Source organism: Ctenopharyngodon idella, chromosome 4 (assembly GCF_019924925.1).
Source record: "Ctenopharyngodon idella isolate HZGC_01 chromosome 4, HZGC01, whole genome shotgun sequence".
Taxonomy (NCBI): domain Eukaryota; kingdom Metazoa; phylum Chordata; class Actinopteri; order Cypriniformes; family Xenocyprididae; genus Ctenopharyngodon; species Ctenopharyngodon idella.
Genome location: NC_067223.1, coordinates 16276002 through 16293826, shown reverse-complemented (window position 1 = coordinate 16293826; position 17825 = coordinate 16276002). Strand labels below are relative to the sequence as shown.

Below are 17825 nucleotides of genomic sequence, written 5' to 3'. Positions count from 1 at the left end.
ACCACTGAACCACTGGAGAACCCACACTTACTTTTCAGTTTTGTGGGGGCATGTCCTTTTTTTTTTCTTTTGGACCAAACCAGTGAAACTAAAGCTTTTCACTGCAAAGAGAGAGGATAGAACCAGGATACTCCACATAGAAGAGCAACACTTAGACCGCTGAACCACTGGAGCATCCGCACTTACACCTCATTTTTGTGGGGGCATGTCCTTTTTTTTTTCTTTTGGACCAAACCAGTGAAACTAAAGCTTTTCACTGCAAAGAGAGAGGATAGAACCGGGATTCTCCACATAGAAGAACAACACTTAGACCGCTGAACCACTGGAGAACCCACACTTACTTTTCAGTTTTGTGGGGGCATGTCCTTTTTTTTTTCTTTTGGACCAAACCAGTGAAACTAAAGCTTTTCACTGCAAAGAGAGAGGATAGAACCAGGATTCTCCACATAGAAGAACAACACTTAGACCACTGAACCACTGGAGAACCCACACTTACTTTTCAGTTTTGTGGGGGCATGTCCTTTTTTTTTTCTTTTGGACCAAACCAGTGAAACTAAAGCTTTTCACTGCAAAGAGAGAGGATAGAACCAGGATACTCCACATAGAAGAGCAACACTTAGACCGCTGAACCACTGGAGCATCCGCATTTACACCTCATTTTTGTGGGGGCATGTCCTTTTTTTTTCTTTTGGACCAAACCAGTGAAACTAAAGCTTTTCACTGCAAAGAGAGAGGATAGAACCGGGATTCTCCACATAGAAGAACAACACTTAGACCGCTGAACCACTGGAGAACCCACACTTACTTTTCAGTTTTGTGGGGGCATGTCCTTTTTTTTTTCTTTTGAACAAAACCAGTGAAACTAAAGCTTTTTACTGCAAAGAGAGAGGATAGAACTGGGATTCTCCACACAGAAAAGCAACGCTTAGACCGCCGAACCACTGGAGCATCCGCACTTACACCTCATTTTTGTGGGGGCATGTCCTTTTTTTTTTTCTTTTGGACCAAACCAGTGAAACTAAAGCTTTTCACTGCAAAGAGAGAGGATAGAACCAGGATTCTCCACATAGAAGAACAACACTTAGACCGCTGAACCACTGGAGCATCCGCACTTACACCTCATTTTTGAGGGGGCATGTCCTTTTTTTTTCTTTTGGACCAAACCAGTGAAACTAAAGCTTTTCACTGCAAAGAGAGAGGATAGAACCGGGATTCTCCACATAGAAGAACAACACTTAGACCGCTGAACCACTGGAGAACCCACACTTACTTTTCAGTTTTGTGGGGGCATGTCCTTTTTTTTTTCTTTTGGACCAAACCAGTGAAACTAAAGCTTTTCACTGCAAAGAGAGAGGATAGAACCAGGATTCTCCACATAGAAGAACAACACTTACTTTTCAGTTTTGTGGGGGCATGTCCTTTTTTTTTTCTTTTGGACCAAACCAGTGAAACTAAAGCTTTTCACTGCAAAGAGAGAGGATAGAACCAGGATACTCCACATAGAAGAGCAACACTTAGACCGCTGAACCACTGGAGCATCCGCACTTACACCTCATTTTTGTGGGGGCATGTCCTTTTTTTTTTCTGTTGGACCAAACCAGTGAAACTAAAGCTTTTCACTGCAAAGAGAGAGGATAGAACCGGGATTCTCCACACAGAAGAGCAACGCTTAGACCGCTGAACCACTTGAGCGTCCGCACTTACACCTCATTTTTGTGGGGGCATGTCCTTTTTTTTTTCTTTTGGACCAAAGCAGTGAAACTAAAGCTTTTCACTGCAAAGAGAGAGGATAGAACCGGGATTCTCCACACAGAAGAGCAACGCTTAGACCACTGAACCACTTGAGCATCCGCACTTACACCTAATTTTTGAGGGGGCATGTCCTTTTTTTTTTCTTTTGGACCAAAGCAGTGAAACTAAAGCTTTTCACTGCAAAGAGAGAGGATAGAACCGGGATTCTCCACACAGAAGAGCAACGCTTAGACCGCTGAACCACTTGAGCATCCGCACTTACACCTAATTTTTGAGGGGGCATGTCCTTCTTTTTTTCTTTTGGACCAAACCAGTGAAACTAAAGCTTTTTACTGCAAAGAGAGAGGATAGAACCGGGATTCTCCACACAGAAAAGCAACGCTTAGACCGCTGAACCACTTGAGCATCCGCACTTACGTCTCTTTTTTGTGGGGGCATGTCCTTTTTTTTTTCCTTTTGAACAAAACCAGTGAAACTAAAGCTTTTCACTGCAAAGAGAGAGGATAGAACCGGGATTCTCCACACAGAAGAGCAACGCTTAGACCGCTGAACCACTTGAGCATCCGCACTTACGTCTCTTTTTTGTGGGGGCATGTCCTTTTTTTTTTCTTTTGGACCAAACCAGTGAAACTAAAGCTTTTTACTGCAAAGAGAGAGGATAGAACCGGGATTCTCCACACAGAAAAGCAACGCTTAGACCGCCGAACCACTGGAGCATCCGCACTTACGTCTCTTTTTTGTGGGGGCATGTCCTTTTTTTTTTCTTTTGAACAAAACCAGTGAAACTAAAGCTTTTCACTGCAAAGAGAGAGGATAGAACCAGGATTTTCCACACAGAAGAGCAACGCTTAGACCGCTGAACCACTTGAGCGTCCGCACTTACACCTCCTTTTTGTGGGGGCATGTCCTTTTTTTTTTCTTTTGGACCAAACCAGTGAAACTAAAGCTTTTCACTGCAAAGAGAGAGGATAGAACCGGGATTCTCCACACAGAAGAGCAACGCTTAGACCGCTGAAGCACTGGAGCATCCACGCTTATGTCTTTTTTTTGGGGCCTTTTTAACTTGTCAAAATCCAATGAAACTAAAGCATTTTCCATCATAAGAGTGACACTCAAACCAGGACTTCCCACATGAAGCCGCAACATAGACCGCTAAGCCACTGGTGCTGCTTAAAGTTGCCCTTTTTCAGTTTTTAATAGTTCAAAACCTGAAAGACGAGTGTTTTTTTTTTACCCTAAGTAAGACTTTGGCCACAAACTGATGATTTGAACTTGGGAACATACTCTGAGATCTAATGTTTCCACAGCATGTGAATCGAACCTATGACCTTATTGTACGTGCCATGCTTTATCAGATGCGCTACAGGAACACAGAAGAGGACAAAGGTTTCAAACAACCACATGAAGCACTGAACATCACAAGTGTGAATTGAGTGTGTTCAGTTAGTGAGTTATTGCCTAAAACTACCACATATATTCAAGAGCTTCTGGCATCTGAGTCACGGCTGAGCATTGCTGGATGTTTGATCATGAGTCTAAGAGCTCATTTATTTAGTATATGTCCTTATTCAGAGACAAAGATGTCTCTTATGAACTGGTCATTCAGAGTCCCATGAAATAAACAAAACCATCTATTCATGCTTAAAGTCTTAATCACAACTACTGTCACATTATAGCATCATTCAGACCTCACAGCCCTGAAAATGGGTTGAAAAACCAAGTAATTTCCAGCAGAGACATACATTTTTGATTATGTAACTTTTATTAAAAGTACAAAGCACATTAGAAAGGATATATGCAAGGCAAGTTTATTTAGCACATTTCATACACAATGGTAATTAAAATGCTTAGCATAAAAATGATTTTTTTTTAAAAACTAGCCACAAAAATATGACAATCACACCAACACAAGGACTGTAATATGCAACATATGATGGAAGTAATTGTTAAAGTTTATGACAGATTCTCATGTCAAATACCAATTTTATATGATCTTATATTATTAATCATGATAAATCACTAAAAGTGCCAAATAAACGCAATTAACTAACATAAAAAGTTGGCGTGTGTGTATTTTTATCTTGTACTCAGAGCTGCCATCTGCTGGTCATATAAGTGAACTTATCATGTAGTTTGACATTTCGCCACTAGACGGCGTAAAAATATAAGGGTCAAGCGGTGGAATTTAGGATGATAGCGCTTTTTCATGTGACCCAAATTATTATAAAATTATCATAATTAATCTTGTGTGACGCAGCCGCGTTGGATAACGCATGACGTAGGCGTTCTTCTGTCCAATCGGAACTCGTCTTTTCAGCAGCGTCACTCAGTCAGTAAACAGCATGGCGGCGTCCGTGCAGCGTTTCGGCGCAGCGGGGAGACACTTTTTAAAGACTTTATTGAACACAACAGCCATTAAGAGGGTGAGAGATTACAAACACAACATTAATATCATTTAAAATGCCGAAATATTGAAAATGCAGTCCTCGAAATCGTTTAAAACAGCCAGGTTGAGGCTGTGGCATGAACAATGGTCTGAATGATGCAAACGTACATCATAACATGAAGGGAAAAAACAGACATTACTCACACATTTAATTTTATTACTACTCAAATCCGTTTTTAATATTTACCTTCTGTATGCTGCTCTGTAAATCATGAGTGTATAACATGATTTAAAATGATGTCTGTGTTTCAGACTGGCTCCACTCAGGCTGTCAGTCACGTGGTTTTAAATGTACCTGAGACGAAGGTCACGACCCTTGATAATGGGCTCAGGGTGGCATCTGAAGACTCCGGCCTGTCCACATGCACGGTGAGTTCACCATCACATCTAAGCATCTGAGCCAGGTGTCTGATGAATTTGAGTATTAAACATTAAAATTAGGAAGGCAATTTTATTATGGTGCCTTTTTTTGTTATTTTTTTTATTCTCAAACTGGGACATGTGGGGGTGGAATGTCTCCCTCCCTTTTTGTGGGAGGTGCCACACACCCTTGTCTGAAATAATGATATGAAAAACAATAGATACAAAAGATGTAGTTTATTTCATTGAAATGAGAGAATTTCATAATGCATTTGTTTCATATCATAGAAGACACCTACATGTCAACTAACTCTCACTACATGTCAGCTATCTTACTATTTGTCAACTAACTCTAATTAGAGTAATAGTAGACTGTTAGGGTTAGTAGAATAAGTTGTTATTCTACTAACATGTAGTTACTTACATAGTCAACAGAATGTCTAAAGAGGACCATCAAAATAAAGTGTTACCAGACAAATATAATAAATAATGAAAAAATAAGTAATAAAATAACAATAAAATAAGTAGGAGGTCCCATGATGGCATGTAAATGATAAATAATCAAAATATCTAATTTGTAATCACATGATCTAGGTTGGTCTGTGGATTGATGCTGGGAGCCGGTATGAAAATGAGAGCAATAATGGTACAGCCCACTTCCTGGAGCACATGGCGTTTAAGGTAGGAGAAACAACGAGTTGCAAAATTCTGTGTCTTAATATTAAAACAGTTTGGTTCAGAAATCATCGAATTGTTTCAGGGCACCAGGAAGAGGTCCCAGCTTGACCTGGAACTGGAGATCGAGAACATGGGCGCTCATCTGAACGCTTACACCTCCAGAGAGCAGACGGTGTACTACGCCAAAGCTTTCTCCAAAGATCTGCCACGAGGTAAACACCAAACACCACCCCGTCGTGACAGGCAGAATGGCATTATGGGTGTGCTGTAAATCTGTCTCTCTTCCCAGCGGTGGAAATCCTGGCTGACATCATTCAGAACAGCACACTGGGAGAAGCGGAGATCGAGCGAGAGCGTGGAGTTATTCTCAGAGAGATGCAGGAAGTGGAGACCAACCTGCAGGAAGTGGTCTTCGATTACCTGCACGCTACAGCCTATCAGGAAACGCCTCTCGGAAGAACCATCCTGGGCCCTACGGAGAACATCAAGTATGTGTCACTAGTTTACAGTCCATCAGGTGTGAACAGGGTACAAATTTTAGATATCACCATACTTTTGTCAGTTGTTCAATCACAGTACTTTAAGACCATTGTTTTGTATTTACGAGTTTTATGAAATCATGTTTACATATGCAAATGATATCTAATTAAATATGCAATAATTTGCATAAATTCATTTCCATAACAGAAATCTGAACATTTGGATAAAGACAGGATCAAAATTCTTGTTTAGTTTAAGGCCGGAACACACCAAGCCGACGGTCGGCCGTCGGGCAGTTTTTGTTCGTCGGCCGACTAAGTTTTCTCAGTGTGTTCTGCACCGTCGGCTGAAGTTGGTCCTCATCGGCTTTTTTCCGGCCGATTCGAAATGTTGAATCGGCGTCGGCGCTCGTTGGTCCGTCGGGCCATCTGATCATTCTGATTGGCTGTTCAGCTACTGCCACCTGCTGGTACGGAAAGGCATTTCATCTTGTGCAGGCGCAGAACGGACGTGCTACTTGGCCGTCGGGTGTCGAGCGTCGGTTTGATGTGTCAGGGCAACTTTGGACACAGATGCTGCCGACGTGAGCCAACCCCGCAGTCTGCTTTCGTCACCACTAGTTCGTTGGCGTCGGCTTGGTGTGTTCCGGCCTTTACAGATTGTGCTTTTGATAATTTTATTAGTTTGTACTATTTACGTTTAATTTATTTTTATTTCAGTTTTGGTTTTTATTTCCAGTTAGTAGTTTTGGTGCTTTAACTCAAACTTATTTCAGTTACTTGCCAAGGCAACATTTCTAATTTTTGTCAAGTTTTTCATCTAATAATTATTTAATTTTAATTCAGCCTTTATTTTAATTAACAAAAAAATCTTTTTCAATAACTTGTTAACGATAATAACCCTGCTTCTTACAGCTCATTGTTGAATTGTTTTCTGAAACGTTGTTTAAAAATGCAAACAAAGCATTATATAATTAAATACGCAAAAATTTCCATAAGTTAGAGCAATGGTTTTCTGCAATGTTATGTTTATATATGCAAACAATCATTGCATAATTAAATATGCACAAATTTGCATAAATTTCCAGAAAAGAAACATAACATTGATGAACATTAGGAATAACAAAAAATTATTTTGTTGACATGTTAGAGTTAAAGGATTTTACTGTGGGGATTTTGTATTTCTTTCTATCAGTCCATAAATCAGAAAATCAACAGCCAGAAAAACACATTTTCACCATGTTTTTAGAAATAAAATGTTATATAAATCAGGCGAATGATATATAAACAAACATCTCTGTAAAAACCTTCAGAACACAGATAGGAATAAAACTGTAAAGTTCGGTGTATGTTTACATTTAGTCATTTAGCAGACGCTTTTCCATAAGCGACTTACAAATGAGAATAGTAGAAGCAATCAAATCAACATGAGTACAACAGTATATAAGTGCCGTGTCAAAAAGATATGTAAAAAATAAAAAATAATTTCTGACTCAGTGTAGGAGAAAAAAAAAAAACGTACTGCTTTTAAGATTAGTGTTGTAATTAAAATTTACAGATGCAAATAGTGCAATAAAATGAATGCCTAAATGTGTATTCCCACTAGTCTGAATGTTATGGAAGCAAAATAGCCCAAAATAGCCCAAAATCCCACAATTGACCAGTGCATGGAAAAACACTGGTGTTGCCTTAAAACAGAATGAAAAATCTGATGTTTCTACATTTTGATCTTTTGCAGAACTATAAATCGAGGGGATCTGGTCGAATACATTACAACACACTACAAGGGGCCACGAATTGTATTAGCTGCAGCCGGAGGTAAAGCAACAGAAACAGTGGCTGCGTCCGAAATCTACAGAGCCCTGCACATGACATGCAAGAAACAGAAAGGAAATCATGCGCATGATTTATAAATCATGGGAACAAAATAGTAAATCGTGCGCACGATTTAGCCTACTATTTTTTTTTTATTTTTTTTTTTTTTACTCCATATCATGTCCGGGGCTCCGTAGAAATCACATACTCTGAGTAGGTACTTGTTTTGAGTAAATACTTACTTTGCGAGCGCTAAAAAAAAAAAAAGTAGGTTCTATAATACGTGTATGAATATGTGTAGTATGAATGTAATCCAGACGTACTACATTCACCATGTTGTCATTATCATGTGACCTACCAGCATCAGTTGCGTCGCTTCACTGCCATTCACAAATCCTCTCCCGTGGCCTCATGGGATAGTAAAGTGTCCATCATATGCAGACTTCAGAATCTGACCTGTTGTAGTAGGTCATCCAAGTACTTTTTACCAACTCCTTTATGAGTACTGTGAATCTGAACAAGCTTCTTTTCACATACTGTTTTTCACCTACTATATAGTAGGGAAGTATGCGATTTCGGATGCAGCCACTGTAGCTCAGCATCACCGAACACGTTCATGTGAGTCACTTCCTCTGTTACTGGCTCAGATTTTGACCATTAATAAACCAGTATTGTTTTTCTGTCTTTAAGGAGTGTCACATAATGAGCTAATCGATTTGGCCAAATTTCATTTTGGAAAGCTGCCAGCCAGATACAGCGGAGAGACTTTACAGCCCTGCCATTTCACCGGGAGTGAGGTAAACCCACGATTAAATCATTATTTACACTAACATAATTATAATTCAGATTAATGGTCATTACACATAGAAAAGTTTTATATGTTGAATAATATATATATATATATATATAATTTAAGATAATACAGTTTACATTTTTTGTGACGATATAAACAATCACAGACAAGATTTGCTATATAGTATATATCGTTTTATGTGAGAATACTGTACTGTATGTATGTAAAGAAGGATGTACTATATATCCAACTTTTAATATATTTTAAAACTTTTAAAAACATTTTTCGATGATATAACAATCAAGCAGTTCAGATCTGGTATATACTAAATACCGCTTAATGTAAGTGAACTGTATGTATACGGATAAAGTTGGATATACTTATAGTAGATGTATAATTGTCTCATTGCATATGCAAAATAAAGGGGCGGGGCATGGTTGAGTCAGTAGTGTGTTGAAACTGGTGGTTATGGTAAGGGGCAGGACATTTCCCAAACACGCTCGAAGCGCTTAACCAATCACAACACACTGCTCCAGCCGACCAATCACAACACACTGCTCCAGCCTACCAATCAGAGCATATTGTGCTTTTCAGAAGGAGGGGCTTCATAGAGACATGAACTAAACAGAGCATTACTGACAGACTGGGAAGAGAGGAGCTGCCGCAATGGAGAATGAGAAAAAATAATGTGTAGAGTAGTAGAGCCCAAAAGCAACATCAAGACTTTTGAACGGAGGTCCTCTTTAAAAGACTTACCTTTGAGTTCTGCGCTTAATTCCTCACAGATTCGTGTGCGAGATGATAAGATGCCTCTGGCTCATATAGCCATCGCTGTGGAGGCTGTCGGCTGGTCACATCCAGATACTATACCTCTAATGGTGGCCAACACGCTCATTGGTAACTGGGATCGGTCCCTCGGTGGTGGGATGGTAAGATGCTTCCACTAACTCACTTTACACTGAAAACACCCACAAGTCAACTAACCAGACCTAGTTTTCTCATAGAACTTGTCCAGTAAACTGGCACAGATGGCATGTCAGGGCAACTTGTGCCACAGTTTCCAGTCCTTCAACACCTGCTACACAGATACAGGTCTGTGGGGGCTTTACATGGTGTGCGAGCCGGGAACCGTCAACGAGATGATACGTTTTACTCAGCTGGAATGGTGAGAACTTGATGTTACTCGCCTTCACTATTGAGCTGAAAATGCGGATGAGCAATTAACATATGGTTTGCTTTAGGATGTCTCTGTGTACGAGCGTGACCGAAAGCGAAGTGAACCGAGCTAAAAACCTGCTGAAGACAAACATGCTGCTTCACCTGGACGGTAAGTGAAGCGTCCTATAAATCACACCTTAATCAAGAGGTTTTACAAACACACATCACATGTAGAGCTGTTTAAAGTCATGAAATAGAATTTGCACTAGTCTTTTCTTCCCTATTGTGACATATGAGTGAAATGGCTTCGCAAACAAGAACAAATGTAGGGCGGGGCTTGATTTTGTCTGTAGGGAATTGATTGGATGGTTGTGGAAGAGAAGTTGCTGCAAGAGGGAGGGGAAGTTATTCTGATTCAAGATTACGAGGGGCAAATTTAAACAAATGTGTACGAATAAAACATTATAAATACTGATATTAGAAAAAATGGTTTTGATTTTGATTTCATGGTGACTTCATCTAGGATCCACACCCATCTGCGAGGACATTGGGCGGCAGATGCTGTGTTACAGCCGCAGGATTCCTCTGCATGAGCTGGAGGCCAGAATAGATGTGAGTAAACAAACCTGCTGATGCGTTTCTCAAGAGTTTACCACTTTAACCAGAATTGTTTCTCATGGGGATGTCTGTAAAATTAAATCTGCATGGCATCTGTGATAAAACATGTATTTATTCATGGTGGAGGAGCGAGTTCTGTGATCCTACAAAGCCGTGAACATGCTGCTCAGTCACATGATGATTGACAATTAATAAATGTGTATATAATTTAACAATAGTAAATAATATTTGATTTATTTAAATATTTAAAAATAGGAAAATTGACGCATCATGGTTTTTCTGTCTTGCATTTTATCTTCCAAAATGATGAATGAGCAAAAATCAACACAAACTCTTATTCACATAAGGTAAATATTTGACCCAGCTACTTGTTCAGCTAGTAAAATTATTAGTTGTGCTAGCCCTAATAATAATGTATTAATAAAGCGTTACCACATTTTTTAAATATTTAAGTAACCAATAAGGTTTCATTTGTTAACATTAGTTAAATGTATCAATTTACTGATAATTTACTCACGCCCATGTCATTCAAGATGTTCATGTCTTTCTTACTTCAGTCAAAAAGAAATTAAGATTGAGGAAAACATTCCAGGATTTTTCTCCATATAGTGGACTTCACTGGGGTTCAACGGGTTGAAGGTCCAAATGTCAGTTTCAGTGCAGCTTCAAAGAGCTCTACATGATCCCAGACGAGGAATAAGAGTCTTATCTAGAGAAACCATTGGACATTTTCTAAAAAAAAAAAAAAAAAAAAAACCAAAAATGCATGCACTGCTCTGTGATGCGCCACGCATTACATAATCACATAGGAAAGCTCACATGTGACGAAGGTGGAAGAAATTGTAATTTTTTTCTTTAGAAAATGACAGATTGTTTTGATAAGATTCTTATTTGGAACCCGTTGAACCCCGGCGAAGTCCACTATAAAGAAAAATCCTGGAATGTGTCCTCAAAAACCAGTGGTCAAAAATGCTTTACAAAATGACTTTTGGATAAGATCCCTTCCTATAAACTGGGATTTGGATTCAGACAGCAAATTACCACACACCTTGGTGTTTGTGATTCAACCGGGAATGTTCACATGCGTGGCGAAAGAAAAACAGACATTCTGAATTCAGATGGCAATAAAAACACTGACTAAATCGATGAATTCACCTTACGTCTCCATGAGAAACAATTACCGTCAGAATTGGGCTTCAGTCTTCATGCTTCTGTCCTCAGGCCATAGACGCCACAACCATCAAGGACGTGTGTATGAAATACATCTACAATAAAGCTCCTGCTATAGCTGCTGTTGGTGAGTGTCCACCTTTACTCTGTTATAATGAAATATTTGATACTTTCCCAACCCTGGTCCCTAATTAAACACCTGATTCAACTCGTCAGCTCGTTAGTAGAGACTCCGGCTGTGTCCGAAATCGCATACTTCCCTACTATATAGTAGGGGAAAAACAGTATGTCACAAAAGAAATGTCTGAATTCACAGTACTCATAAAAGACTAGGCAAAAAGTACCCAGATGATCTACTACTTCCGGTGAGATTCTTAAGTGTGCATATGATGGACACTTTACTATCCCATGAGGCCAGGGGAGAGGATTAAAGCTGGTAAAGCTGACACTGGTAGGTCACATGATGACAACATGGCGAATGTAGTGCGTCCGGATCACATTAATACTACATAGAACACACTTTAGTGGTCGTGAAGTAATTACTTATTCAAAATAAGTACCTACTCGAGAGAGCATGTGATTTCGGATGCAGCCTGTGTCTTTAAAACTAGCAATTAGTTAGACTAGTTTTAGACTGGTCATAACTAAGCCACATGGCCTGAAACCGGCACGTCAGATAAGAGAGACGACCCGCATCAGGATCAGGGTTGAGAAACGCTGCTCTGAATGACTGATAACCAAATACTCATGATGGTTCGCAGGTCCCATCGAGCAGCTTCCAGACTATAACAGGATCCGCAGTGGCATGTATTGGTTACGGTCGTGAGGATTGAGAAGTGAACCAGAACACCGTCTGCATAGTTACAAAAACAAGAGAACTTAACATGTGCTTTTTTCCCATGTTTATTTTATTATAAAATAAAGAACAACACAATAAAGTTAAAAGACCACGTTTTGTGTGTGTATGTACGTGTGTTTTCTTTCCCTGTGGCACGTTTGTCATTTTTTGTTTTTAGCAGAAACCTGCTCCTGGGCGGCTTTCTTCGCCTTGATCATCTCCACCAGCTCCTGGACAAACAGAGACAGAAAAATATGAACATGTTATTGCTTATTTCCTTTTTTAGTCATTTGTTCTGTGTAACAATGCTTTGGTAATCTGCTTGCATTTTAAGAGTGTTTTACTGATATTATAATATTAATAATGATATTTACACATTTTAAATTATTATAATAAAAAGCATTTAAAAATATTACTTAGCATTTTATTGTAACTACCTTATTAAAAAAATTTGTTTATTTGTTCTATGTAATAATAGATAAAATATAAGATACTTGAAGAATATTGAATATTATTATTGTTAATATTAAATAATTTAAAAAAAAATCTTGTACATTTTTTGGCACCTTATACTTTTTTTTGTCATTATTTGTTCTGTTTAACAATGCTTTAGCAATCAGCTTGCATTATAATAAGTGTTACAAATATAAAATTAAATATTTTATGAATTACTTGGCATCTTACTCTAATTCTACTATTACTGCTATTTTTAAGAGTTTTATTAATAAAAAAAACATTAAAAATATTTTGTTTATTGTTACTTACCATGTAATGCTTGCAATATATTTTAATATTATTCTTTATTTTAATATGTAGATATTGAATTTTATTATTGTTGTTATTATTAAACATTCTAATTCTACCTTACTACCTCCTACCTTTTTGTCATTCTGTGTAATAATGCTTTAGCAGTCAGCTTGCGTTATAAGAGTGTCAGATATAATATTATTAATATATATATATATATATATATATATATATATATATATAATTTTATTATTATCATCATCACTATTATTAGTAGTAGTATTTATTTATTAATTAATTTTTATAATTAAAAAACCCTTGAGTATTAGGTTTCAATGACGTTTCTGTGTACTGTTAAAAACACAAATAGTTACGCAGAACATGAAACGGATCTGCTCACTTTGTATCTCTTCATGCAGTCTTTCTTGGAGCGTCCGGGAACGGCCTCAGAGATTTTCTCCCAGCGCTCAGGAGTGTTGACCGGGTAGGTCTTCAAAGCCTGTTCCAGAAGCTTCTGCTCCTCTGTGGTCCAGGGTGCAGAGTTGGATTCACTTACACCTGGAGGAAACGTTAGGAGAAGTGCTTATATTGTACCAGTGAACTGTTTTTGCAGTATATATTATGTGGCGACTTACCATCAAATCTCTCTGATGGCACAGCGTTGTCTACAGTCGGAGGAACGGCTGAATGCTCCTTCTTAAACTTCTCAAAGGCCTTTCGGTTAATCTCATCTTTCTGGTGAGGATCTGCCACAGATTAAAGATTATCTATTATGCTTTTTTACATCTTCCGGGAACGAACACATCACAATATTCCTCATTTAAATAGAACACAGAATAAAGGGGAGGGGCCTGGTTGAGTTAGTAGTGTGTTGAGACTGGCAGTTATGGTAAGGGGCGAGACATTTCCCAAACACGCTCGAAGCGCTTGACCAATCACAACACACTGCTCCAGCCGACCAATCAGCACATTGTGCTTTTCAGAAGGCGGGGCTTCATAGAGACAGGAACTAAACAGAGCGTTACTGACAGACTGGGAAGAGAGGAGCTGCAACAATGGAGAATGTGTGAAAAATAATGAACATTCAAGCATGAAAACCTGTTCTAGTAGAGCCCAAAAACAACATCAAGACTTTGAGAAAGGGAATATTATGGCCTCTTTAAGCATACTTCAAGCCCAGTGTGTTACCTACCAAGTTTCTGCAGTGTTTTTGCTTTATTGATGACGTCTTTGGCGGTTCTCTTCACCCCGCTGCTGGAGTGCTGGTTCATGTAGTTGGCGATCACCTCCCACCTAACCAATCACAGCACACCTCAGACAGGAATACTAGGAGCATCCGTACAATCTGCAATACAGCAGGTTTCCATGGAGACTCACCTGGCATTGGTTCCGGCGGGAAAGAGGTTGACAGCTTTGATGAGCAGCTGGAGATCTTCTTCATTCCAGCCTCTGTTATTGACTCCTCCTCCTCCGCTGGTATGTTCAGCGCTGCGCGCCGCCTGTTGAGCCTGAAGCTCCGCCTCCTTCTCCTTCTGCATCTGAACATTCACCTCTTGCACCTGCACACGGATACAGTCAAGGCTTGAACCAGGAGAGCTTCAGGAAAAGAGCACGTTACAGTACCATTCAGAAGTTTGGGATCCATAAGATTTTTTTTTTTTCCAAAAGAAATAAAAGGGGTCCTTGATTATGGTTTCACTTTTTTAACTTTAGTTAGTGTGTAATGTTGCTGTTTGATCATAAACAACATCTGCAAAGTTACAACGCTCAAAGTTCAATGTAAAGGGAGATATTTTCTTTGACAGAAATCGCTTTTTTAGGACTACAACAACATAATTATTAATTACTATATATTATTATATTAAATAATACTTATTATTTTAATGTTATTATTAATAATTATTATTATTAGTAATAGTAGTATTTATAATAAATGCTGTTCTTTTTAACATCCAATTCAAAAAATTCAAAAAAAAATTATCACTGTTTCCTCAAAAATATTAAGCAGCACAACTGTTTTCAACATTGATAATAATAAATGTTTCTTGAGCAGCAAATCATCATATTAGAATGATTTCTGAAGGATCATGTGACACTGAAGACTGGAGTAATGATGCTGAAAATTCAGCTTTGATCACAGGAATAAATTATATTTTACTATATATTCAAATAGAAAACAGTTCATTTAAATTGTAATAATATTTCACTATTTTTACTGTATTTTTGATGAAATAAATGCAAATTCGATGAGCAGAAGAGACTTCTTTCAAAAAATTAAAAAAATCTTACTGACCCCAAGCGTTTGTGCACATGCACAGATTAATGGCTGACAACAAAAAGAAGATTGAAGTAAACGGTACAGACGTGTTTCTGGTCTCTCACCTGTTTCTCCAGAGCTGCTTTACTCTGTTCTTTATTCCCAGAGGCCAATGCTTCATTCAGAGTCTGCAAACTACAAATGAAAGAAAACAACTTGATTATATTATTATTCTTCCACATTTTGATAATTTCAAAGAAGCAACTGACAAGAACATAAAAGGTGTAAAATGACATTATATTTAAAAGCTTTCCAGCAATTACTACACAAACATAAGCCATTTTCACAACACGACTCCTTCACCTGGTCAGTTCCAACCGGTCGCAGAGTTTCTCCACTTCCTCCATCATCCTGACGCTGTCGGCTTCATTATCTGCGAAGTAGTTTTGAGTCTAAGAGAAACAGAGAGAGAAATGAAGATAAACGCTCACAGAGAGCTGAATGTCTGTGTGAAGCAGGGAAGGTTTCCTGCCTTGCACGTGGTCCTGAGCTTCTGCCGCTCTTTCTTGATGGCCTTCTTCTGGGCCTCTTTCTCTTTCTTGGCCTGCTGTGCCGCCTGTCGCGCCGCCTCCTCTTCTTTCTCCCTCACCATCCGCGCCGCCGCCTCCTCGGCCTGTCGCGCCTACAGAGAAACACAAACACACCACAGACTCACAACATGCAGGCACAAAAGACACTGCAGCAAAAATGATGAGAGAGATGATTTAGAGAACAGTGTTGCTGAGAGCAAACACGGATAATATTAATGAAAAAAAGTGGAAAAATATTGCAGTTGCAATTAATCTTACAGTATGTGCAGCTACAGTGAACTTAGCCAAGGAACTACTGAGTCATAAAGTAACTACATATAACTACCCAAGAGGTAGGTAGGGTTAGGTTTAGTAAATTAGTTAATTAATACCTAGTTATTGTAATTACTATGGCAAGAACATAGTATGTACAACAGGACTGTAAAATAAAGCATTACAATATATTTGCAATCAAAATTCACTCCAAAATATTGGGAAACAGAAAAAAAAAAAGATACACATATGGTTATTGGTCAAGTCTATTAAATGTATACACACACACACACACACACATATATATACATACATATATATCCATCTGTAATTAGAAACAGTAAGTCACAGGAAGTGTTTAGTGGCACTGACCCGCTCCTTCTCCTCCTGCTCCCGTTTCTTGGCCTCGGCTTTGGCCTTCTTCTCTGACTCTTTCCTGGCTTTCTCCTCCTCTTTGAATTTCTTGATTCGCGGATCGCAGTTGTAGGCGGTGTCTGAAACACACACACACACACATTCACACAGCCGCTCACAGCAAGAGCTTCTGACAGGTCCTTCCCGTCTGAGCCGATACTCACCGACAAGTGTCCGTATCCTGTTCATCTCTTCCTTCTTCCTCTGAGCTCGAGAGGCTCGGTTCTGTTTCTCAATCCACCGCCTCTCATCTCGACTGGTACCGCAGAAATACACAGACAAACAAGACACAAAGTACAAAAAGAAAAAGTAGATATTATTTTAGTATCATTGAGATACTATTGTAGTTTTTATTAATATTTTTACCTTTAAATTTTGTGTTTTTGTCATTTTTATTAGTTTTCAACCATTAACAAAACAATTAAGCTTTTTAAAATATTTAATTTACTTAAAATTCATTTTATTTCAAGTGACAAAGGTTTCTTTTAAGGTTTTAGTTTTAGTTAACTATAATAACCCAGTGCCGTAACCAATAACAAATGACAGAATATTGTTTACCATTCAGCTTTTTCCTTCTCCTCCTCATCTAAATATGAAAATTCTCTCCACGAGTCAAAGTTGTACCTTCAGAAATTAAAAGGAAGAGGTTTATATTATTTTTCGCACCTCAGGCATGAATCTGACATAATTTTGGCTCAAAATCTATGAGTTAAATTTCACGTACCAAAAGGAATAGAAATTATCCACGTCTTCAAAAGATGCTTCCATGTTTCCTAGACTTGGGCTGTGTTTTTTAACAGACCACCTGATTGAAAGAAATATGGCAGTGAGATTTCTGTGCACTAAATGTGTCATATCATATGAATCACTCATGTGGGATTTTTTTTTTTTTTTTTACCTGGCGTTCCTCTCAAACACCGGCGCAAACACCTCAAAAAAGTTCTCTTTGCCTTCTGCCTTGGAAGGAACCGCATTGTCAAATGTTGGATCCACACTGTCAAACGCTCTCCGCTTCACAGGATCTGACAGGATCTCTATTGCTGCAATGAAACAATATGATAATTCAGAAGGTATCAAACAAGAGCATATAAGAGGATCTATTCTGCTTTTGTGCTTTCAGAAGGAGGGGCTTCAGAAGACAGGAACTAAACAGAGCGTTACTGACAGACTGGGAAGAGAGGAGCTGCAACAGTGGAGAATATGAGGAAAATAATGAACATTCAGTCTAGTAGAGCCCAAAAACAACATCAAGACTCAAACCTTTTGTAATGCAAGTGAAATAATCATTATCCCCCTCCACAATCTGCTCTCCTGCTGCTTTCCGCTTGTCTGGGTGGTGTTTGAGGACCATGGCTTTATCTGTGCAGAACAACAGCATGTTACTGCTAAACATCCTGCGTATTCTTTAGTAAAGTAGAGAGGACGAAAACACTTACGAGCAGCTTTGATCTGTTTCTG

General features: G+C 38.6%; 2 protein-coding genes across 2 annotated transcripts in view; one reads left to right on the top strand and one right to left on the bottom strand.

The window, feature by feature from the left end:
• Positions 1 to 3911: 3911 nt before the first annotated feature.
• pmpcb (peptidase, mitochondrial processing subunit beta) lies at positions 3912 to 12224 on the top strand. The gene is made up of 13 exons (XM_051889990.1): positions 3912 to 4175; positions 4451 to 4567; positions 5153 to 5239; positions 5319 to 5448; positions 5526 to 5724; positions 7454 to 7533; positions 8221 to 8327; positions 9109 to 9252; positions 9328 to 9488; positions 9565 to 9650; positions 10005 to 10093; positions 11321 to 11396; positions 12031 to 12224. Exons 1-13 carry the CDS (start codon positions 4095 to 4097, stop codon positions 12093 to 12095), a joined length of 1422 nt encoding a protein of 473 aa, XP_051745950.1. The 5' UTR covers positions 3912 to 4094; the 3' UTR covers positions 12096 to 12224.
• dnajc2 (DnaJ (Hsp40) homolog, subfamily C, member 2) overlaps positions 12157 to 17825 on the bottom strand; it is a 6901-nt gene continuing 1232 nt past the window's right edge. The window contains exons 3-17 of the mRNA XM_051889988.1: positions 17804 to 17825; positions 17628 to 17726; positions 17266 to 17407; positions 17092 to 17172; positions 16926 to 16991; positions 16532 to 16623; positions 16326 to 16447; positions 15644 to 15793; positions 15475 to 15563; positions 15237 to 15306; positions 14232 to 14413; positions 14047 to 14147; positions 13490 to 13600; positions 13255 to 13412; positions 12157 to 12337 (exon numbers count right to left, since the gene is read on the bottom strand). The exon at positions 17804 to 17825 is cut by the window's right edge and continues 54 nt beyond it. Of these exons, the coding sequence (XP_051745948.1) occupies positions 12269 to 12337; positions 13255 to 13412; positions 13490 to 13600; positions 14047 to 14147; positions 14232 to 14413; positions 15237 to 15306; positions 15475 to 15563; positions 15644 to 15793; positions 16326 to 16447; positions 16532 to 16623; positions 16926 to 16991; positions 17092 to 17172; positions 17266 to 17407; positions 17628 to 17726; positions 17804 to 17825 (1554 nt within the window). The 3' untranslated portion in view covers positions 12157 to 12268. The remainder of the gene's footprint in view (positions 12338 to 13254; positions 13413 to 13489; positions 13601 to 14046; positions 14148 to 14231; positions 14414 to 15236; positions 15307 to 15474; positions 15564 to 15643; positions 15794 to 16325; positions 16448 to 16531; positions 16624 to 16925; positions 16992 to 17091; positions 17173 to 17265; positions 17408 to 17627; positions 17727 to 17803) is intronic.

Bases quoted from the DNA above. Each gene is read 5' to 3' on its own strand.
- pmpcb (XM_051889990.1), top strand. From the start codon at position 4,095: ATGGCGGCGTCCGTGCAGCGTTTCGGCGCAGCGGGGAGACACTTTTTA. The intron at 9,253-9,327 runs GTAAGATGCTTC...GTTTTCTCATAG, and splicing joins GGTCCCTCGGTGGTGGGATG to AACTTGTCCAGTAAACTGGC. The intron at 9,489-9,564 runs GTGAGAACTTGA...GGTTTGCTTTAG, and splicing joins CGTTTTACTCAGCTGGAATG to GATGTCTCTGTGTACGAGCG.